This window comes from Rattus norvegicus, chromosome 6 (genome assembly GCF_036323735.1).
Source record: "Rattus norvegicus strain BN/NHsdMcwi chromosome 6, GRCr8, whole genome shotgun sequence".
NCBI lineage: Eukaryota > Metazoa > Chordata > Mammalia > Rodentia > Muridae > Rattus > Rattus norvegicus.
This window is the reverse complement of record NC_086024.1, coordinates 85,058,764-85,083,960: the sequence shown is the minus strand read 5'-3', so window position 1 is coordinate 85,083,960 and position 25,197 is coordinate 85,058,764. Positions and strand designations below refer to the sequence as shown.

At 37.6% G+C, this 25,197-nt stretch overlaps 1 protein-coding gene across 1 annotated transcript; it reads right to left on the bottom strand.

Annotated features, from left to right (window-relative positions):
- Nucleotides 1-16,254: 16,254 nt before the first annotated feature.
- On the bottom strand, nt 16,255-17,674 carry Entr1l1 (endosome associated trafficking regulator 1 like 1). Its single transcript, XM_039113214.2, has one exon. It carries the CDS (start codon nt 17,601-17,603, stop codon nt 16,518-16,520), a length of 1,086 nt encoding a protein of 361 aa, XP_038969142.1. The 5' UTR covers nt 17,604-17,674; the 3' UTR covers nt 16,255-16,517.
- Between the last annotated feature and the right edge of the window lie 7,523 nt (nt 17,675-25,197).

Sequence of the window (25,197 nt, the reverse complement as noted above, 5' to 3'; positions counted from 1 at the left end):
ATGACAGGACAGATTTATTTTAACAATGTGATTGCTTAGATAAGAGCTAAAAAAATTATAACAATGATAGACATGCAACAAGGAATGGGGAAATTTGACAGATTCCTACCTGTAGACAAGCAATCTACAAGTAGTTAAGCAATCTCAATACAGGAAAAGACAGTTTTTTTCCCAGGAACGAGCTCTTAAATTCTTAAACAATGGCAAGAGGTCATCCACAAAATCATGCACATATAAGTAACACTTACAAAACTGAGTACAGGTTTTATTTATATATTTTGGCATATATATTTAAAAATAAAAAAAAATCTAAGGAAATAAGGCCGTGGTCTTGAGAGGGAGCAATGAGAGAGGGAAATGATATAATTATATCTTAATTTTTCAAAGTAGTTTATAAAAATGAAAATCTATTTCTGGGGATGAAGAGTTGCCTCAGAGGTTAAAGGACTTGTTGCTCTTACAGAAGATTTGCTTTCAGTAGGACCTACATCAAGTGACTCACAGCTGTCTAAAGTCCAGTCTGAGGGCTTCAGACTTCTCTTTTTCTCTTTTGGCTTCCACTGGGAAGTGTATGCCTATAGACTTCACACACACACACACACACACACACACACACACACACACACACAGAATCTATCATCTTAAAAAGGAAAGAAAATACATTTCATAAGATATTGATGGATCTTGGAGAGAAATATAATTATTAATTGACCCTAGACAGTCAGCTTTTATAAACAGAATAACTAAGGACCAGGATTTTTCATTAGGTTGCAAAAGAAGAACTGGCACATATAGGACTTGGCTACTTAATTCATAGTAAGATAAATCAATATTATATCCAATTATATTCATTAAATCCCTCCTTTTATTTGTATTATTGAATAGCAGAGGGGTGCACGAAGAAGTGGAAAATGTATTTTCATTATTTGAAATAATAATAAAGATCTTACCCATGTCATTCTTTTAGTGAACCAACACATAATTAGACTTTCCAAGAGCCTTGTAAACCATAGTTTGCAAATCATTTGTTTGCATTCTGTTAGTTGTTTAAGCAAGAGTTTCAGAATACTACCTTCAGCATGGGACTGGAACTCTTGCCCTAATGTTTTTCGTTCAGGACTTAGAACCAAAACCATAGCAAACGATGTAGTGAGACTATCCACTTACCCTGGGGTTTCCATGTTCAGCATGGATGGATAAGAAGAGAGATAAGTGGAGTTCCCTCTACTAAGACACGCTCCTGAGGAGAAGTAAGTATGTCTATGGCAAGGTAGAGCCACAAGTGTGCACATGTTAACAGGATACCATCCAGTTACTATTCCCAGTCCCTTGTATCTTCTTTGTTCATTTTTCCTTTCGATTCTAAGACCTGATTGTCTGAACCTGAGGATCAAGAGTTTGAAGTTAATCTAGGATGTGTAGGAAAATTTATTGCAAAAATACTGCAGCAAAATATAACAATCAATAAAAGAAAAATTTACATAATATTATTGTGGCTCCTATGCTGAGTGTTTAATGTGTATTGTGACACTGCATTTCTCCTTCTATCAGGCAGATTGTTAACTTGTTTATCTCCTTCTTCTGGGTTGTCTTTAGACACAACTATATTGTAACTAGTTTGCAGCAAGTTTAAAGGAACAGAACTATTTTTTCCCATGTGCCACCAACACTTGCTCAAATTAATTAAAAGTCATTACAGCAGTCACTCAGTTTTTCTGAAACTCCTTTTTGCCACATACATTTTAGCAAATATTTTAGTAAGGAGCATCATTTAGTTTGGATGTTCAATGCTAAGATTCCATTAGTCACAACCCATACATGTCCCCAAATATATGTATGTATACTGCATGTTTCTTTTCTGCCCAGTCTCGATAATGCGGCAGATGCTCCTGATAAAATACTCAATCACCAGGTGCTTCCTTTTTGTGCCAAGAAAGCGCACAATGAATCCACTAAGGAAACAGACTGTAAAATGGATAAAATGCAGACATTATACCCATAATAATAAGCACCTGGATTCTCAGTCTAGTTTCTTTTCTACAGTATTTGATGACTAGAGGCCATTTGAGGATATATACTTGTAAACACCACACACACACACACACACACACACACACACACACACACACACAGCCTAAAATAGCACACTTTAGTAAAATAGTAAAATCAAAGATATTTTCTTGAAAATCATTTAAATAACACTTGCATTTTTAAGTGGCTCTAATATATAAAGTGTGTGTGTGTGTGTGTGTGTGTGTGTGTTTGAGAGAGAGAGAGAGAAGAGAATTAAAAAAGAGACAATAATAAGGCATGATGAGTCTGTTAAAATACAAAGTTAGTTACAAAACTATCTATTTTCTGTTGACAAATATAGTCTGTGAGAACTTGTATGTTTATTTAGTGAGTAGTTATTGAAAATGTGTACATAGGCCTACATAGTAAAATGGATTTAGATAATCACATTTAAAAAGTCTACCCAATTCCCCATAATACTTCATCAAGAATTTGGAGATAATTGTGAGTACTGATTTTTCTCTCTTTGCAAAACCATATACTAAGCTGCCAATCATAAATTATGAAAACTATCAATTATCTTCTGATCTGAGGATGTAATCAGTGACTTGGTATTTTTCTTTGCTAGGCGCTGATGGAAATGTTCAAATCAGAGGTGCTTTGTTTCTTTGTTAACAAAGGTCATGTTGAAATGCATGAGGAATTAGAACTATGCAGTAGACAGGGCAAAGAAAACAAAGAAAACAAAACTACCCAGAAAAGTGATGATGAAGGTGAATAGAAGTGAATAGCTGGGGGTTGGGGATTTAGCTCAGCGGTAGAGCGCTTGCCTAGTGAGCGCAAGGCCCTGGGTTCGGTCCCCAGCTCCGAAAAAAAGAAAAAAAAAGAAGTGAATAGCTGGTAGAAGACAACAGAAGTGTCAATACTGACCAAAAGTACAATGATGTTCATATTTAGCTGAATACATGTATGGCTTTTGTAATGCTAGTTACAGATCAAGAAAATAAATTCTTAAGATTTTATGTGGTATTAGAAACACTGGTTCTAAATTAATTAAATCACTCAGTTGGGCATATGAGCAACCCCAAGTCCTTCAAAGAATATTTTTTGTAATTTTTAAAGTTCCTAGGGATTAGTTCTAACGGATGTCAACTTATCTCTAATTAGTTTTCACTTTTTAAGACAGATAGTTGACATAAGGTTAACAATTTTCACAACATGATCTTGATGACAGGATTTATATAATTAATTATTTTTTGCTTAATTTTAGAAATTAAAAGATTGTGGGTTTTTTATATAATTATTTTCTTTGAAAAATAATATAAACATTTATCATTTTATATCATATTTTTATTAAAATTAGGAAGATGATCACTAGAGAGAGGATAGAGAGGAGCTGTATTGTTCTGGTTTCAATTTTTTGATAAAGTGTACAATGAAATTTCAATACCAGAAGCAAGAACCACAGCCTGCATTCTTTGAAAGGTCTTCTTTCTCTCATTCACCTTCTTTTTCTTAATCTTATATAGTATATAAATGTTCTATTTGAATAATTTTCGCCTGTGAAGGACTAGTGTGCATAACGCTTTTAAATTTGTAATAGTCATCAATTTACTTCAGCAAATAACATACAAAGTCTATTGTATGACTTTTCCAGGGAAATGGTTAATAAATGCCTGTTCACTCCAGATAGGGCACTTATAACAGACCAAGGAAACAATTCCACCCAAGTGCAGCTTAGTGAATCAGTGAGTCTGTCAATGTTGTTAACTACCAGCATGGATGAGGAGTTACTTGTAGGCGTAAGGTAGACCGATAGGCAGCTGGATCATGAAAAGGCCTCCCCAGTTCAGGTGACTACTTACAAAAGCTGCTTCCCTAGACTTTCATGTATCAGTTGGCAACTACCTATGTGGAGTTTCTTCTCCCCTTTAGTTGTTTACCAGTTGTCTATTATTGGGGAAAGGATACGTGAATCTTGTAACAAATCTCCTAATCTGTGTGAGCTGCCCTCCTTCCAGGAGAAAAGTTATATTGGGAGGAAATAGCTATGTAACAACTATGTAAAAATATTTTTTCATTTCTTACTTTAAGAAATGGTAGAAGACAACAGAAGTGTCTTTGATTGAATAAAATGAAATATGGAAAAATGTTTTATATTTGGGGATTAATAGCATATTTCATTTTATTCAATCAAATATATATGTGCAAATTTGCAAATGTTCTTATATTTTACTTGTGTTCATCATAGAATTCATCTAAAGCATATCTCTCAAATTTTGTTTGAAAAAAAATATCCAAATAATTAGAATTGATTTTTTAGACTGTATTGTCTATAATACCAACTTAAGTTGAAAGTAGTCAAAAAATTTCATATTATGCTCACATTTAGCTATGTTGTTTTGATATATTTAACCCCCATGACAGGGTGACATGTAAGTAAAGACATTTCACAGCTTCTGTCAATTAGGGAAATTCAATATGTATTTCACTACTAAGGTCCACATTATCAGCATTTCAATGAGTCCATCTGCACAAATTATTCTAGTTTATACAGATAACTCTTATTTGATAGATACATATTTTCCATTTGTTCAATGCATTACTTACAAATATCTAAGGAACACAATGATGAAATAAAATTAAGAATATTTGGAGTACTTACAAATAGTGATCTAAAGGTAAATAATTTTTAGAAAGATAATTGCAGAAATAATACAAGCTGAATTTTTTAACTCTCTGTGTCCATAATAAACTGCTTTGTGAAGCATATGCTTCTAGAACTGTGATACTGCACTTGAAAATATAGAAGCACTGCTAGATGTCAAACATTTATATATGTGAGTTTTTCATTCATGAAAACATTCATAGGATATTACTTTACTAAGCCATGCTCATTTTGTCACAGGTAAATCAGATGCACATCAAACGTAAAAAAGAAGATCCCAGGACTGTATTTGGAAACCATTCTCTTTCCTTTAAATAAAATTTATATGCACATGATATATTTTAATTATGTATGTAATATACAATTATATATATTATAAATTTTACAAAACCATTGCTCTTCTCCTTTTATTCTATGTTCTCATCTGGAGATTTATTAGGAATGAATACATAAGGAGAACAGAGCCAATGAAAAAACAGAACATAACAACTACAAGATCAACTACACATCTCACTGAAGTTTTAAAACAGTTCTATTTTCAGAGATCCTGTACCTATGAAACTACAACAGCAGGGTGGTATAAATGGTCCCTGACATCAGCACATGTGTTTATTTGGAAGGGATGATCTCATTGTGTTCTAACCCTAGATGAAGAATTACCATCTTTTTTTTTTCTTACAGCAGAGGAATTATCTTCCCAGGGAAATGCTTTCTGATCAGTTGTCTAATTTTAAGCAAAGAGCTCTAAAATCATACACATACAAATAATGTTATAATATCTGAACACATACAGACACATACACCATTATCACCACAACTACCACCAACAACAACATTTGTTTTAAGATAAAGGTTTTCAAAAACATTAGTGTCTTAGTCAGGGTTTCTATTCCCTCACAAACATCATGACCAGGAAGCAAGTTGTGGAGGAAAGGGTTTATTCAGCTTATTTTCATGTTGGTGTTCATGTCAGGACTGGAACTCAAGCAGGTCAGGGATTAGAAGCTGATGCAAAGGCCATGGAGGGATGTTTCTTATTGGCATGTTTCCCCTGCCTTGTTCACATTGCTTTCTTGTAGAGTCCAAGACCACCAGTCCATGGATGACACCACCCGCAGTGGGCTGGGTCCTCCCACTTGATCACCAGTTGAGAAAATGCCCTACATCTGGGTGTCATAAAGGCATTTCCACAACTGAGGATCCTTTTCTGTGATAACTTCAGCTTCTGTCAAGTAAGTTAGGTTGACCCATTGTCAACTTGACACACAAACACATCACTATTAAGCCACAACCCTTATATTCTTATTCATCCCCAAGAACTAAATAACTTTAAGAGTCTCACTGTCTTTACATATTAAAAATTCAATCACTTTAAAGTATCCAATATATTTAAAATTCAAAGTCTTTTTAAATTTCAAAGTTTCTTAACTATGGACTCCACTAAAATACTTCCTTACTTCAAGAGGGAAAAATATTAGGGCACAGTCAGAATCCAAAACGAAGTCAAACTCTTAACTGTCAAATGTCTGGGATCCATCAACAATCTTCTAGGTTCCTTAAGGGCTTTGGTCACTTCTCCAGCTCTGCCCTTTGTAGTACACACCTTGTCTTATAGGCTCCAGATGCCTGTTTTCCACTGGTTCTGGAATCTCCAAAATGCTGCTGTCTTCCACTGCAGCTAGGCTTCACCAACAGACTCTCACACGCTCTCTTCATGGTGGCAAGCCTCAACTCCTTTGTATAACCCCTTCATTCCTGGGCCATCAAGTGCAACTGAGGGTACACCTTCTCCAAAGGCCTTCCATGGCCTCTCACAGAGTCCAACCTCAGGTGCTCTTCATGACCCCTTCATGCCTTTAAAACAAGTACCATGTTGGTGACACTTACACACTACCAAGTCCAGTCACAGCATGAGGCGCTACCTTGGCTTTCTCTGGAACACAACCTCTTTGTGCTCTCAGAAAACACTTACCAGAAGATTTCACCTCAGTGATGCTGGTCTCTTCTTAATAACCACTAATTTCTTAGCTCCGGCTGACCAGCATCAACTGTCCCAGTAACTCAAAGGTTCGCTTTAGTAGTTCTGGTATCTTGTTAATCACAGCTGATTCTTCAGTCCTCACTAACCAAAACCACAGAATCTTCGCAAACAAAACAACACGGCCCTGACAAGAGTCTTTAATCATCCCTCTGAAACCTCACAAGCCAGGCCTCCATCTTCTGCCCTGTTCTCAGTATTATCTTCCAAGCTCCTACAGAAGTTCTTAACATCCCAATAGCTCTTCTAGCTCAAAATTACAGAGTCCTTCAACAGTCCTCCCCAAAACATGGTCAAATTGTCCCAAGAATACCCCACTCCTGGTACCAGTTTGTCTTAGTCAGAGTTTCTATTCCTGCACAAACATCATGACCAAGAAGCAAGTTTGGGAGGAAACGGTTTATTCAGCTTACTTCCTCGTTGCTGTTTCAACACCGAAAAAAGTAAGGACTGAAAATCAAGCAGGTCAGGAAGCAGGAGCTGATGCAGAGGATCACCAGTTGAGAAAATGCACTACAGTTGGGTCTCATGAAGGCATTTCCACAACCGAGGCTCTTTTTCTGTGATAACTTCAGCTTGTGTCAAATTGACACACAAAGCTAGCCAGTACAATCAGAAATCCACAAAATGTGGCATTTTATGTTATTTATCATTTGTGGAGACACATGTGCTCCTAACAGCTACCCTTTTGTGAATTCAAAGAAGAAATTGAGCATCTCTACCTCCAGGTGAGGTAGTAAATACACTGTGGCTAGGTAGCCACTGGGCAGAAATTGCCTATTTCTCCTACAGACCTGTACTGCTCTTGAGAGTACACAATTTACAGGTTGGGACAGCTTAGCTCTGCTGAGACAGAATAAGCTAGTTCTTTTTGTCCCCCCTTCCATTTTTATTAAATTGGGTATTTCTTATTTACATTTATTCCTTTTTCTGGTTTCCTGTCCATCAGCCCCCTAGCCCATTCCCTCCCCTTCTATATGGGTGCTCCCCTCCTCATCCACTCCCAATTACCCTCCCCAACAATCCTGTTGTTTTCACAATAGCAAGAAAATGAAATGAGCTACAAGTCTACAAACAATGCTAGATAATGAAAATATGTAGATATACACAACGGAATTGGATTCAGCTGCGAAGAATATTGCAATATTGAAATTTGTAAGAAAATGGTTGGTATAAGAGAATATACTTTTAAGTGAGGTACACTGGGTTCAGAAAGACAAATACTGTACATTTTATCTCATACATGAATCCTAGCTGCCCATTAAATATATCTATGAGGATGGGAGAAATTATGAGTCATGCCCAGGAAACAAGAAAGCCAAGCAGCCCATGAGACGGGGGAAGAAATGACTTTAAGGAACATGGATTGGAGAAGATAGTAAAATAAAGTAAGTGGATGGTACATTGGGCATAGTTGGGTACAGTCAGGAGGCTGGAGTGAGATGAAATGGGCAGAGGGGCAAGTCTCAACCAAACAAAATATGTATGAAAACTGTACATGAAAGTCTATTAATTTCTAAGTTTGTTTAAAAAATTAAAGTTAAATAAAATAAACTGTGTATGTCTTAGGTGTTTTGTGTGTTTAGATCCTAAATCTCAGTGCATATAATAATTTTTTTTCATATTACATGTTCTTGAGTAAAGGATAACTGTCTATGTACTTGTGAGGTTAACATCTTCATTTAGAGCATTCAGTTTTCATTTCAGAGGAAAAAGATCTAGTTGACTTGTGAAATATAGTGATGTAGTAAGGCTTCTGCTCAAAACTAGAAAGTGATATATTTGTTCACACTCCATAGTAGTTCACATCACATTATCAAGCCAAATAGTAATGGAGAGAGAAGGTATAATTGTCTTACAATAGGCACTGAAAATCTTGGGAACATGGGTCTTATTCAGAGTGGAGGTAAATAACTGTAATTAATTCAGTGGGTGATAAATGTGCACTTTGATTTAAATCTTTAAACTTTGCAACTAAACTGCCTTTCAAAGAGCATATTTTATGGAATTAACTAATATTCTAAAATATTTCTACTACTTATTTTGTGGAAAAATATTTCTTGTGAAGAAATAGACTGATTTTTTTTTATTTCAGTGCATTATCAGAATAGACATGCACATCTCATTTTCTTTTTAAGGTCTTGTGCCTAATACAATTTGTATATTTCATATAGCCTTAAGGAAAATGCATAAAATGATAATTGTTCAATAGGAGAGTTATTTTAACAGCTTACTAATTTAAGAAAACTTTTGTCTATTTTTGTTAAAATAGCCAAGTGTGTCCGAGAAACTTACCATATAATTAAATCAAGACACTCTTTTCATTACTGGATTTCTCAAGGGAGATGAAAATGTATAAAATTTAAAAGGCTTCACTACCCATGTCAAGAAGCCAGTCTGTGAATGAATCAATTTCTGATCAAGTACTGTGAGGTTAGTAACTGGATTGATAAGCCAGTGCAGCCACTCTTTTAGTAATCAAGTGCATATATTGTCATTATGAGACAATAGATTCTCTAGCCATCTCTCCATAACTGATATGATGAAATATAATTCCTAACTGGCCACTAATGCGTCCTTTCTGTATCATGCTGTAAAATTAAAATTTCAATATATTAAAAATTGTATGATATACATGCAGAGGAATTCTGATAACTGACATATTCTTCAGACTTCCTTCAATATCTTCTTTATGTTACCTAGGACCACCTGCCCAAGAATAGCACCACCCATAGGGAGCTGAGCCCTCTATTAAAAATCAAGAAAATGTTCTATAGATGTCTAAAAGCTACTCTGAAGTAATACATTTTTCTACTGAGGCATTCTCTTCCTAATTTTGCCAAGTTGACAACAGGAGCTAGCATCAAGATTGGAGGAGGATATTAAATTATTGCTTAAACATGTTTTCATATTCATATTTATACCCATATTTATGCTTATATCAGTACTTTGTTTAAATATTATATTTTGAATAAATTAGCTTTTAAATTATTATTTTAGTCTATATGTATGTTTTGTGTATGTATCTGTGCTACCCTCAAATGGCATAATGTGATCACATGAAATGGGAGTTAAAGACAGTTGTTAAGCTTCCTTGTGGGTTTTGCGAGCTGAATCTGTATCCTTGAGAAGAATAGTCAGGGCTTTTAAACACTGAGGTATCTTTCCAGTTGCATAAACAAATTATTAAATTATACCTAGCAACAACTAAATAGGGATTCATATCAAAAATAGCATATATATATATATATATATATATATATATATATATATATAGAGAGAGAGAGAGAGAGAGAGAGAGAGAGAGAGAGAGAGTGAGTGATTTAGCTAGGCAAGTCTGACTTGGAGTCTCTATGAGATTGAAGTTTTCTGAAAGTTGAAACTGGCAAAATCAATACTCCAAGGGGCTCATATACATGGAGCTGTTAGCTTAAAGCTCATTTAATTCCATGTAGATCTCTCCATGTTTTTGTTTTAGAGTCCCAGTGTCATAGGGTGATTTTTACATACAAATAGGATAAAAATCATGAATTGTATTCTATTGCTTCTTTCTCCTTGTCAGTTTGAGAAAGGTCAAAACAAGGAAATAACAACAAGAAATGAGACTATTAAGAGCCCTTTAGAGGGTAGATAACCTCCAGTCAGGTTCATTTAGACAGTAAGCAATAGGATTCAGAAAAGAATTGCTGTGGAATCAGAATTAGAACTGCTTTTGGAAAAGACCAAGATATTCTCAAACTGTGTTTTCTTGATTCTCGTTATGATGTTGTTTAAAGGGGATAAACCTTAAGACTAGGCTTATGTCCTAAGATCAAGAACGACAAATGGGAACTCATAAAACTGCAAAACTTCTGTAAGGCAAAGGACACTGTCATTAGGACAAAACAGCAACCAACAAATTGGGAAAAGATCCTTACCAATTCTACATCTGATAAAGGGCTAATATCCAGTATACACAAAGAATTCAAGAAGTTAAACTACAGAGAACCAAATAACCCTATTTAAAAATGGGGTACAGAGCTAAACAAAGAATTCTCAACTGAGAAATATCGAATGGCTGAGAAGCACATAAAGAAATGTTCAAAATCTTTAGTCATCAGGGAAACAATCCTGAGATTCCACCTCACACCAGTGAGAATGGCTAAGATCAAAAACTCAGGTGACAGCAGATGCTGGCGAGGATGTGGAGATAGAGGAACACTCCTCCATTGTTGGTGGGATTGCAGACTGTTACAACCATTCTGGAAATCAGTCTGGAGGCTCCTCAGAAAATTGGACATAGTACTACCTGAGGACCCAGGTAGCGCACTCCTGGGCATATACCCCAAAGATGCTCCAACACACAGCAAAGACACATGCTCCACTATGTTCATAGCAGCTTTATTTTTAATAACCAGAAGATGGAAAGAACCCAGATGCCCTTCAACAGAGGAATGGATACAGAAAATGTGGTATATCTACACAATGGTGTACTACACAGCTATTAAAATAATGACTTCATGAAACTCATAAGCAAATGGAATGAACTAGAAAATATCACCCCGAGTGAGGTAACCCAATCACAGAAAAACACACAAATGGTATTCACTCACTGATAATTGTATATTAACTCAAAAGCTCCAATTAGCCAGTGATATGATCAACAGACCACATGAAGATCAAGAAGGATGTCCAAAGTGTGGATGCTTCAGTCCTTCTTAGAAGAGGGAACAAACTTATTTATAAGAGGAGGCATGGAGATAAACTTTGGAGCACAGACTGAAGGAAAAGCCACTCAGAGCCTGCTCCATTTGGGGATCCAGCCCATATACAGCCACCAAATCCAGACAATATTGCTGATGTCAAGAAGTGCATGCTGGTAGGAGCCTGATATAGTTGTCTCCTGAGAGGGTCTGCCAGTGCATGACAAATACAGAGGCAGAAGCTCACAGCCAACCATTGAACTGAAAACAGGGTCCCCATTGGAGGAGTTAGAGAAAAGACTGAAGGAGCTGAAGGAATTTGTAACCCCATAAGAACAACAATACAAACCAACCAGCGCTCCCAGGGACTAAGTCACCATCCAGCGTACATATGAACAGACCCATGGCTAGAACTGCATATGTAGCACCGGATGGCCTTGTTGGGCACCAAAAGGAGGAGAAGCCCTCCATCTTGCTAAGGCTAGATGCCCCAGTGTATGGGAATATCATGGCAGGGAGGTGAGAAGGGATGCGTGGTTGGGTGGGGGAATGGGAATATCATTTTAAATATCAATAAAAGTATCCAATAAAAATAAATAAGAAAAGAATAGACACGTTCTGCTGATACTATATTATGAATAACAAAAAAATGAGATGGAGGCTTTTATTTTTTATTTGGAAAAGACAAAACTAATGTGACACATTTAACTGTGCAGCTAGAATTTTTAACCTGCTCATAGAATTGAATCAGAAGATTTGAACGCTACCAGGTATTTAAAGATTTTGATCACTTTTCTGTACTGGATACGTCAACTCTTGCATCTGTCCTTACTCAGAAATTCATTTTCAATGAATACTAGTTCTTGTGTGGCTAAGGAGTCTTTGTGAGTTCAGGAAGGATTCTGGTATGATCTAGGTAATCTACTTTTAGCCTTTTCAAGCATACAGGGTAACATTTCTGTGTCCCAGAATTTTAATGCTTATAAAATACTTGCTACATATTTTCTTTTTCTTTTCTGGATTTATCATGTTATACCTTGTTCCTCCCTTGGATTTTGCAGAATGGTACTTTCTAAAAGTAGCTTTTCTTTCCTATGGTAGGACAAAATGGTCTATCGCTCTTGGCTGTTCTCAGGCACCCATTCTTCTTTGAGGAAGGAAGGATAATTGAAGCTATCTTCTTATAGAAGTAAAGCTGTCTGTGGTGCATACTTTCATTTCTCCCACCTCATATTTTAAAAATATCAGAAGAAATGCACAACAAAGAGGAAGCATCTCACATTCATTTTGATAGTGAAATGTGAAGAAGGGTCGTTGAATCTTAGTTTGGCATTTTTGGTGGTGGGGACAATATTTTGAAATTGTATTACATTCAAATAACCCCCAAATCTCTTATGTTTTACATCTTGTTTTACTTCAGTACCTCTGTTGAGAGATAGCAATTACTGACTTTCTAAAATGCCTTACATGTTTTATTGTCTCTTTCTTCCTCAGGGATCTCTTCTAGTGGTGGGGAGGTGGTGCAAAAAAGTCTCAGTAAAACATCTGTCAGCAACATCATGTGTGCCATTGACCTCATGAAATGATTTTGTGTGCAACATATCTCCAAAAATCTATATTTCTATCATACAGCATCATTTATTAATGATTTTATTTTTATTTATATATGATCTGCATCAGCATGGGATTTGTTGTCATAATTTAAATATTATTTTGGATATTAAATTCCAAAAAGTTTATTTTGCATTAGTATAAAACTGAGCATGTGATTGCAAATCTTCAGTATTATGAATATCCGGAGACAAAGAAATTGACGGACAGTAATTGGATGCCAGTCTGTGGTTTTGGAAAACTCATATATGTAAAATGAATTAAAAGTTATGAAAATTATATTTGTAATAATTCATAAATATTATAGTGGTTATTCAGACAGTTGCAACTTTACAGTGTTGTTTCAGTTCTTTGATGGTTGATGAAAGAACTTACCGTGTATCATTCCAAAATTTGTGAATACATTTTTTAAAAACCTGCTCTCCAAAACTAGATAATATTGATGAAGGTATGAAGTGCATGCTGACAGGAGCCTGATATAATTTTCTCCTGAGAGGCAGAGCCAGAGCATAACAAATACAGATGTGAATGCTAGCAGCAAACCATAGAACTGAGAGCAGAGTCCCAGTTGGAGGAATTAGAGAAAGGATTGAAGGAGCTGAAGGGGTTTGTAACCCCATAAGAGCAACAATTCCAACCAACCAGAGCTCCCAGGGACTAAATCAGTACCCAAAGACTATACATGGACAGACCCATTGCTCCAGCTTTGTATGTAGCAGAGGATAGACTCGTTGAGCACCAATGGGAGGAGAAGCCCTTGGTCCTACTAAAACTGGAACCCCCAGTGTAGGGAAATGTCAGGAGTTGGGGGGAGACTGAAATGGGGAGTTGTTGTGGAGGGGAACACCCTTATAGAAGAAGGGGATGGGCGATGGGATAGGGGGCTTATGAAAGATATCCAATAAAAAATGAAACTAAAAAAATTACCCCCACAATGAAAAAAAAAACTACTCTAAGCATGTAAGAAAATCAACATCAATTTTATTATTTTAAATATGTTACTTTTATTAGACTTTTGAGAGAATGCTTGTCCATGATAAAATTAGTCTTCAGGGGCTTTGACTCTATTTCAGTTAGTACGATAAATTATAGCATACATGAAAGTAACTGTTCAATCCTCAGTATGTCGCTCCTAATAACATCCCAGTACTAGGGAGGCAGAGCGTACACGATTGGGAGATCAAGGACATACTGAGATACTGAGATATACTGGGACTTTTAGGCTGACCTGGAATGAAAAATTGTTCCAAACACACACACACTCACACACACACACACACACACACACACACACACACACACACAATGTTTCAGAAAACATGAGAGTGTCTTATAGAGCTTATGACTTGCTGAGAGTAAATATAGTCACTGCCTGTATAATGACAGTGAATTTTTAATAAAAAAAGATGTAATAATAGAACAAGTTGAAAAGCACCCCAAGGATAGGAAGCATACATTGTACTGATAGCCACAGTGCCCTGGATTTAAACTTACTGCATATTCTTCCCACACTTCCAGTACACTGTCTTCATTGGACTTAAATCTTTTTGTCTTCTCTTTAAATTCATTATTTAAATAATTTTATTTTCTCTACTTTTTAAAAAGGCAATAAACTTACTACACAGGTGAAATTTAATTACAAAGATGTCTCAATTGGGCTGGATGATCTTATAACAGCAACACTGAAATTCTGTATTTGTTATGAAAATCAGTATTATTCAGTTCTATTGAAAAGTTAGAGTTCTTATTTATGCATGGCCAAGTTTTACTAGAGTTGACACTCCCCTTTGAATGAAATCACTTTTCTAAAATGCACCATGACAGGCCTGTCCTCCTACACACTGCTTGTCTTTAATCATTTTATTTCTTAGGAAGTTTAATCTAGGTTGTCAACTGGATGAGATTTAAAATTACTATAAGAATAAACCTCCATCATATATATGTGAGGGATTATACAATTTAGGTTAATAGAGGCAAGAAGCTCACTGTAATTTTAAGTGGCACATTTCTATCCAGTGAGTTTCAGGAGGGCACCAAAATGAGAACTGCATAGATCACAGACATTCAGGATCTTGTTCCTGACTACAGAAGCAATGTAGCCAGACACTTCCTTTCTTTGCTACCTTGGTTTCATGTGAGGATGAACGAATTTATTCCCAATCCAGAAACAAGTTTCATTCTTAAGTTTCTTTTGTTAGATAGAAAAGAAATAGAAAACTGAGACATTCTTGATCTGTTTGTGTTTTAAAGTCCACAGGACTTTATCTTATAGAAGTTCTCCAATTTCTTCATGTTTTTATCTTTACTATCATTGTTTATCCTCAATAGTGAGATGGACTCTAAAATTTAATTACTGAAATAATTACCATACAATTTAATTTTTAACATTTATAATTTTATTTTATGGGCTTTGCATATAGGTATGTCCATATATACAGAAAGATCTTACAGAATCACCTATGGTATTTAAAGCTCTTGAACAGGATTTTATTTGTTAACATATTTTGTTGGTCAGATCAATTTCCTTTGTAAAGAAAAAAACAAACAAACTGAGACCACGAATATAAAATGTGTACTACAATGTGTCATGTCAATTAAAATGAACTTTCTATGTATTTGTTATTTTTTTTTGATCTTCAAGATTTATTTAGATAAGAAAGCTGTTGATCTCAACAGGAGGGGAAGAGGGAAATTTTAAAAATCTATAGGAAAGTGGTCCCCAAACCCTGACCCCTCAGCACAGCACAGGGTGCTGCTTTTGTCTGCTTGTCCTTCAAAACCAGCCAGCCAGCCCAAAGAACTGGTGCTGACCTGAGGCAGGTAGGTGTGTGCTCTAATTCCAGTCTGAACCGCACTATGCAAAAGATGCACTGACACATTAACACTCATCAAAACCAACAGCCTCAAATGGCTTCCCGAAGCTGGTAGCCCAGAGTAGTGCGTGTGTGACGCTCTGCAATGCAGTCTGTGACTTTGGTACTAGGGTCCTGGTAGGACAGCAGCATCTACCGAGTGGTGCTGCCTCGGTGAGGCTGCTGACAGCAGGAGCCGTCCGTGAAGACCACAATGTCAACGTCTGTTCGTGAGGCAGAGTGACAGCAAGAGTCCTGTACAGGCTGCTCGCTTCCACACTGGCTCACTTAGTGTTCTGCTTAGTAAAACTGGCCCTGAGCCGGAGCTCATCCTATAGGTAAATCTGAGGGGACAGTGGAAGAAGCTTTTTACCAAACTGTTGTTTCAGCTTTAGTGCTTTCTAAAAATTGCTGGGTTTTATAAAAATGTCTTCCAGTAAATCAGTGAGTCTATCAAACAGTGGGACTTCCCCAAAGGACTTCATGTAAACTGTTAGGTGCAACCGGTGGAAAGGAGCCCTGTACTGCAGGTGCCCGGTCACGTGCTTAGGCTGTGAGATGGTTTGGTGAGGACTGCTTAGTTAGGAGCACAGTTGGAAGCTGTGTGGTGCCATCGGTGCAGAGGTGCCGGGACCCGGCGGCAGGTCGTGTTCTCAAGAGTCTGCCTCATCCTTAACTTCAGTAATTCTGTGGATAGACTTGAGGATTTCAGTAACAAGGTTCAGTGTCTCTGCTCCAGACACCAGCTGCTTTATAGATGCGTGTGCACTGTTCATGACAACATGGAGGTTCTGCAAGGCCACATCGGTGTTCTGCTTCACCACGGTAAGGCTGGCACCCTGGCCTGACCGCAGGGCTTCGTTTTCTCGCTTGAAGTTGGAGAGCTGTGCGGTCATCAGTTCGAGGTTCTGTTCGACTTGCTGGACTACTGACTCCAGGTCATGGAAGTCACTCTCTTCCTTGATCATCTTCGCCTCCAACCTCCGTTCGAGCGTCCTCACCATTTCTGTTTGAGTTTCAGAGAAGCTCTGAACCTCACTTAGCTTTCTTCTGAGCTTAGAGTTTTCATCTTTCAGTGCTTCGTAACTTAACTGCAGCGTCCGCAGGTGTCTGTCCCCTAAGGATTCTTCATGAGCTGCAAAGTCTACATTAGGATTCCCAGCTGGAGACGCTGGGGAGAGCCTGGAGTCAGTGTCACTCAGTGTCCATGGGGGCAAAGACTCAGGACCTGCCAGCTCTGACGCGTTGGAAAAGAAGGAAAGGTAGGTGCCACAGGGCGATGAGTTCTGCGTGGCTCTCGTGGAGTGAGTCTGCTCCACGGCAGACGGCAGGTAGGCTCTGCTCCACCCGTCCTCTTCATCCTCCTCTAGGTTGCTGGCTCTTGTTGGGTCTTCAAAAAATGGCTGCTGATATTCCAGGCCATATCCCATGGGCTGGGAGACAGGGGAGTTGTGGTCTAGTCCCAGTGGGTGCCTCGAGGCCTCCTTCTGGTAAATTCGACTGGTGGCTGTGTCTTCTTTTGACAGGCTGAGGTTCTTGGTTTTCAAAAACTCTTTGAAGGAGAATGGATTGGCTTCTTCAAGGTCTTCAAGTTTGTCACCTCCAAAGCGCGTCTCATGGGCTCCCGAGGGACCTTGTTTAGTACATTTCCCCTTTCCATAGCCAAAATCGTCGGGAACTACGAGGCTCCGCGTCCGCGATAGTGGGGGCGCGCCCTGCCGCCGCGCGTAGCCCGACATCGCCGCGCCCTAACCCGGCCGCGGCCCCATGGCCCACAACGCGGTCGCCAGCCCCTGCCTCATCCGGCGCGGCCGGCCGGAAGCCTGTGCCGAACGCCGTGGGGCGGGGTCGGAAGCGGCGTATTTGTTATTTTTAATTTGGTTATTCTATCTTCTCATTACTGCTGAACTGTAAAATGGATCACTTAAAATAAGTAAGTGAATAAATAAGTAAATCAATATATTTAATAAGGAAAGATATAATACTTGAAACGTACTGACTGGGTAACATCTGGATCTTTTATAAGTGATTTTGAACTATGGGATGAATTTAGTAGGTTTTACTCTACCTGTTAAGCACTTCATCACATCCTGTTTCAGAAGATGCATTCTTAGAGTCTTCTGTGCATTGGGATATTCTTCGTATTGCAACTTCATTCAGTAAATGTAAGCTTCCTAAAAAAAAAAAAAAAAAAAAAATGGCCTGTGAAACTTCGAAGAATGCAAGGCTGCAGGCTTAACCAAACTTTTCGATAAGAAGACCTGGATTATCCTGTATGGTATGACAAGTTAGTGCTGTCTACTCTAGTGAAGGACTGGACGACTGTTCCACAAGGATCTCTTTCCTATGGAATTACTTAAATAGCATCGACGAAATGTCATTTTTCAAATGTGAAGAACACTGCTTAGAAGCCTAGGAGGGAGTAGTCTCCCAGCACCTGGAAAGACTTGCTTTTGTGATATTTATAAAAGGAAGGTTATTGAAGTACATGAATTATATGCTTTTCTCTAATTTCTGGGAGTATTTTGGCAAATTACAAAAATGAAATATGATTAAATTTGTTTGTTTCTGAGTCAGGGTTTCCCTGTATATGTCTAGATTCATGGAACTAACTCTGTAGACCAAGCTGGCCTCAAACTCAGAGGTCCACTTGGTTTATGCCTCCCAAGTGCTGTGATTAAAGACATGTGCCACCACCGCCCAGCTTGTATTGAGATTTTTAAATATTAGTTTAGAATACCTCACAGATTCCTGTGGTGTCATCTGGCATAGAATATTTGTTTTACAATCCAGGTGGGTCTTATACATATTCCAATTCATCTGAAACTTTTATACCGTCATCAAAATGTAACCCCATTCTCGTTAGGATTGTTTGCAACAGTTTCATGAAGATCAGGCTGGTCCTGAGCTCTCTGTAAAGCTTTTAAATTCCTGAACTTCCTGACTTCAACTCTCAAGAAAAGAGAGTATTATAAAAAGTATACCACTTCACTTTAAAATATGTGATTTTTAAATCTGTATTTCTATCCTCACCTTCAGCTCACAATTTTACCAGATCTCAAAGACAACAACAACAACAACGACAACAAATTGTGTTGCTCTCAAAATAAAATAAAATAACTGACTACACCTTATTTGCTTTTACTTCTACTTCATATATATGTATATATGTATACACACACACATATATATATATATATACATATATATATATACAAGTTTCAAAAGGAAAAAATACCCTCACTTCACATCATTATTATGTGAAAACCTATTACCTGTAGAACATACACGAAAAAGTAATCCTTTTTTTCTGCTTATCTACTACTTAAATACTGTTCATGGTGAAACAAATCCTTATTTCTTTCATTTACTAAGGGAAAAATATTAAGACAAATTATTTCTGTAACAAAAGCTTCTTCGTAACTATTATATTGTACCTAATATTTGCTACTATTTTTTATATTTCCTAAGATTGTTTCTGTTTCTAGCTCACTGCTATGATACTCTATTAGGAAAAGTACATATTACTTTAAGTATCTTCTTAAGTATTATGTATGACCAGGTATGGAAGAGCTGGGATTGATAATACATCTTTTCTGCTATTTAACAATCATGAATAAACTGGTACCTATTCTGTTGGATTTCCAAGAAATACATTATCATAAGAAGGTAAAGTCAGTATGAAAAACAAAAGACATATACAACCTCTTCCATTATAGTGGCCATGTAGTTGAAATAAACAAAGAAACTATTAGTAAATGAATGGATAAGAAAAGCCATATATAAAAATGAAATTATATCATGTCATATATTTTTCCATCTTTATTAACCTGAGAATTTCTTATTTACAATTCAATTGTTATTCCCCTTCCTGGTTTCCAGGTCAACATCCCCCTAACCCCTCCTCCTCCCCTTCTGTATGGTGTTTCCCTCCCCATCCTTCCCCCACTACTACCCTCCCCCCAACAATCACGTTCATGGGGGGTTCAGTCTTAGCAGGACCCAGGGCTTCCCCTTCCACTGGTGCTCTTACTAGGCTATTCATTCCTACCTATGAGGTTGGAGCCCAGGGTCAGTCCATGTATAGTCTTTGGGTAGTGGCTTAGTCCCTGGAAGCTCTGGTTGGTTGGCATTGTTGGTCAGATGGAGTCACAAGCCTTCAAGCTGTTTCAGTCCTTTCTAAGATTTCTTCAACGGGGGTTCCATTCTCAGTTCAGTGGTTTGCTCATGTCATATATTATAAGAGGTATCACCATTTGAGACTACATATGTGGTGACGGAGGTTATGATGTTGAATGAAAGAAGTTGTATAGAAAAAGATAAGTATTATGTGGTCTCCTTTACAGGAAATCAAAAATAAAAATAGATTTTGTGCCTTTTGAGAGGAAAGTTGTAGATATCAGAGGCAGTAAAGAGGGTGAGAAAAGTTGGTCAATAGGTATTACGTTAATGTTGGCAATAAGAAGAAATTCTATTGTCTAGAATTGCACAGTATTGATAAGAGTAAAGCATTGTCTGGTTCAAAAAACTGTAAGGCACTCTCCAGAGGACAGCTCTGCCAGCAAGCCCAGATACCTGCTCCCACCTGAGCAGGCCACTGCCACCCCCAATCACTGCCTTCTGGGACTCCTATCAACAAGCTCAGCAGTGGTGAAATTCATCTTGTCCCCTGTGCACTCCACTTCCCAGAGTACAGCAATTCCTTCATTCCCAGAGGTCCTAAGCCACCAGGACTACCAGGTGAGACCCATCTCCTCCATCCCCTTCCTTTTGGTTCCCCATACCTCTGAGAGAAAAACATCAGCTTTGAGCTCCACCCTATCCCCTGTGCACTACTGTCAGGAATCAACTAGAAAAAAATTAAAGGCATGTAAGTTTTCTGGAGATTGCCTACCACTTTGCATGGTTGCGTGTTATGGGTAATCTCTGAATTGCAGGATCTTCAGAGATTTTATCCCAGAATGGTTTCTCACTACTGATACACGTTTCTTGTCACTATTACATGGTATAATGATTCCTGAGCATCAGCCCACCCTATTGAGCAAATTTCCTGCATATTAAAATGAAGATGAAATTTTATGAATTAATTTTGTCTAGGTAAATTAATGATTTAATAGAATTCCTGCTTTGATTCAAATAATTTTATGAAAGACAGTTTTAAGAGATGGTTTTCATTGTTTTTCCAGAAAGATATAACAATGTTAGAATCCAAAATAGAATGTGCCAACTCCTCATAGAATAGTAAGTAAGGGCTGGATAATAGGAATACAACGAGCTGTCACAATTACATGAAAATGAGAAGTAGGCTTAGGACTAATTTGTGATCAAGAAAAATTATGCAATCTAGGTTAGATCCAAGAGTGAAGCCACAGGTGTGCACTATGATAAAATGAGGCCACGTGAAACTGTTGCTTTGAACTTACAATTAGTTTATGGAGTGACACACGACTTTGAACTATCAACAGCTTTCTGTAACTAGTCTTTTATGCAATATATTATCTATACAGTTATATTTTAAAGAATTTTTGTCTAAAAAGATATCAAAGACCAGAGAGAAGAAATAAAATGGTAGCTGCTCTGTCCTGTCTATCTATGTATCTCTCTCTCTCTCTCTATCTATCTATCTATCTATCTATCTATCTATCTATCTATCTATCTATCTATCTACATGTATATACGTATATATATGAATGTGTATATATGTATTTATACATATATATAGTATGTTTATCTACATATATATATGTACATATATGTGTATAGGTATATGTGTATATACATAAGAATACAGGAACACTTGTGAAACTGATAAAACAGGTGGTCAGGCCCAACCCTAATTTGTATTTGTCTGTATGTATTGCCTATGTACATGATTTTCTTTTATTTCTTCTCTTTTCTTCCTGATTAACAAAATGTTAATGAGTTCAAGCCTTTCCCCTAGCTAGCAGGAGAGGTCCTTGATCCAGAGTGAAGAGACCACTACCCATTAAGCCTTTTGTTCCTCTTAATCCACTACTACTAACAGAGTTTATTATCATAGAAAATTCTAGCAAATCAAATCCAAAAACACATCAAAATAATCATCCATCATGGTCAAGTAGGCTTTATCCCAGGGATGCAGGGATGGTTTAATATACAAAAATCCATCAACATAATCCACTATATAAACAAACTCAAAGATAAGAATCACATGATCATTTCATTAGATGCTGAGAAAGCATTTGACAAAATTCAACACCCCTTCATGATAAAAGTCCTGGAAAGATCAGGAACTCAAGGCCCATAACTAAACATAGTAAAATAAATATACAGCAAAGCAGTAGCTAACATCAAACTAAATGAAGGGAAACTTGAAACAATCCCACTAAAATCAGGGACTAGACAAGGCTGCCCACTCTCTCCCTACTTATTCAGTATAGTACTTGAAGTCCTAGGTAGAGCAATCAGACAATGAAAGGAAGTCAAAGGAATACAAATTGGAAGGGAAGAAGTAAAAATATCACTATTTTGCAGATGATATGATAGTATACTTAAGTGACCCCAAATGTTCCACCAGACAACTACTTAACCTGATTAATACCTTCAGCAAAGTGTCAAACAAACAAATCATTAACTCAAACAAATCAGTAGCCTTCCTCTACAAAAAGGATATACAGGCTGAGAAAGAAATTAGGGAAATGACACCTTTCATAATAGTCCCAAATAACATAAAATACCTTGCTATGACTTTAACCAAGCAAGTGAAAGATCTGTAAGACAAGAACTTCAAGTCTCTGAAGAAAGAAATTAAAGAAGAACTCAGAAAATGGAAAGATCTTCCATGCTCATGAATTGGCAGGATTAGTATAGTAAAAATGGCCATTTTTCCAAAGCAATCTACAGATTCAATGCAATACACATCCAAATTCCTACTCAATTCTTTATAGAGATAGAAAGAGCAATTTGCAAATTCATTTGGAATAACAAAAAACACATGATAGTAAACACTATACTCAACAATAAAAGAACTTCTAGGGAAACCACCATCACTGACCTCAAGCAATACTATAGAGCAATAAGCATAAAAACTGTATGGTATTGGTACAGAGACAGGCAAATAGATCAGTAGAACAGAATTGAAGACCCAGAAATGAACCCACACACCTACAGTCCCTTGATCTTTGACAAAAAAGCTAAAACCATCCAATGAAAGAAAGATAACATTTTCTCTCTTGCTTGCTGGTTAAACTGGAGGTCAGCATCTAGAAGAATGCAAATTGATCCTTTCTTATTACACTGTAAAAAGCTTAAGTCCATGTGGATCAAGAACTTCCACATTGAACCAGATATACTCAAACTAATAGAAAAAAATTGGGGAAGAATCTCGAACACACTGGCACTGGGGAAAATTTCCTGAACAAACCACCAATGGCTTATGTTCTGAGATCAAGAATCATCAAATGGAACCTGATAAATATGCAAAGCTTCTGTAAGGCAAAGGACACTGTCATTAGGACAAAATGGCAACCAACAGATTGGGAAAAGACCTTTTCCAATCCTACATCTGATAGAGAGCTAATATCCAAAATATACAAAGAACTCAAGAAGTTAGACTCCAGAGAGCCAAATAACCCTACTAAAAAGTGGGGTATGGAGCTAAAGAAAATATTCTCAGTGGAGGAATATCAAATGAACAAAAAGCACCTAAAAATGTTCAACATCCTTATTCATCAGGGAAATGCAAATCAAAACAACCCTGAGATTCCACCTCACACCAGTGAGAATGGCTAAGATCAAAATCTCAGGTGACAGCAAATGCTGGCGAGGATGTGGAGAAAGAGGAACACTCTTCCATTGTTGGTAGGATTGCAAACTGCTACAACCACTCTGGAAATCGGTCTGGAGGTTCTTCAGAAAATTGTGCATTCCATTACCTGAGGACCCAGCTATACCCACTGCTGGGCATATACCCAAAAGATGCTCCAACATACAACAAAGTCACACGCTCCACTATGTTCATAGCACACTTATTTGTAAGTTGGAAAGAACCCAGATGTCCTTCAACAGAGTAATGGATTCAAAAATTGTGGTACATTTACACAATGGAGTACTACTTAGCTATCAAAAGCAATGACTTCATGAAATTCATAGGCAAACACAATGAACTGGAAGATATCATCCTGAGTGAGGTAACCCAATCACAGAAAAACACACTTGACATTCACTCATTAATAAGTGGATATTAACCCCAAAGCTCAAATTACCCAAGATGCAATCCAGAAACCACAGGAAGCTCAAGAAGAAGGATGACCAAAATGCAGATGCTTCCTCCCCTTCTTAAAAGGGGGAACAAACCCAGATGCCCTTCAACAGAGGAATGGATACAGAAAATGTGGTACATCTACACAATGGAATATTACTCAGCTATCAAAAACAACGAGTTTATGAAATTCGTAGGCAAATGGTTGGAACTGGAAAATATCATCCTGAGTGAGCTAACCCAATCACAGAAAGACATACATGGTATGCACTCATTGATAAGTGGCTTTTAGCCCAAATGCTTGAATTACCCTAGATCCCTAGAACAAACGAAACTCAAGACGGATGATCAAAATGTGAATGCTTCACTCCTTCTTTAAATGAGGAAAAAGAATACCCTTGGCAGGGAAGGGAGAGGCAAAGATTAAAACAGAGACTGAAGGAACACCCATTCAGAGCCTGCCCCACATGTGGCCCATACATATACAGCCACCCAATTAGACAAGATGGATGAAGCAAAGAAGTGCAGACCGACAGGAGCCGGATGTAGATCGCTCCTGAGAGACACAGCCAGAATACAGCAAATACAGAGGCGAATGCCAGCAGCAAACCACTGAACTGAGAATAGGTCCCCCGTTGAAGGAATCAGAGAAAGAACTGGAAGAGCTTGAAGGGGCTCGAGACCCCAAAAGTACAACAATGTCAAGCAACCAGAGCTTCCAGGGACTAAGCCACTAACTAAATACTATACATGGACTGACCCTGGACTCTGACCCCATAGGTAGCAATGAATATCCTAGTAAGAGCACCAGTGGAAGGGGAAGCCCTGGGTCCTGCTAAGACTGAACCCCCAGTGAACTAGACTATGGGGGGAGGGCGGCAATGGGGGGAGGGTTGGGAGGGGAACACCCATAAGGAAGGGGAGGGGGGAGGGGGATTTTTGCCCGGAAACCGGGAAAGGGAATAACACTTGAAATGTATATAAGAAATACTCAAGTTAATAAAAAAAAAGGGGAACAAAAATATCCATAGGCAGGGAGATAGAGGCAAAGTTTAGAGCAGAGTCTGAAGGAATGGCCATTCAGAGAATGCTCC

Bases quoted from the DNA above. Each gene is read 5' to 3' on its own strand.
- Entr1l1 (XM_039113214.2), bottom strand. From the start codon at position 17,603: ATGTCGGGCTACGCGCGGCGGCAGGGCGCGCCCCCACTATCGCGGACG.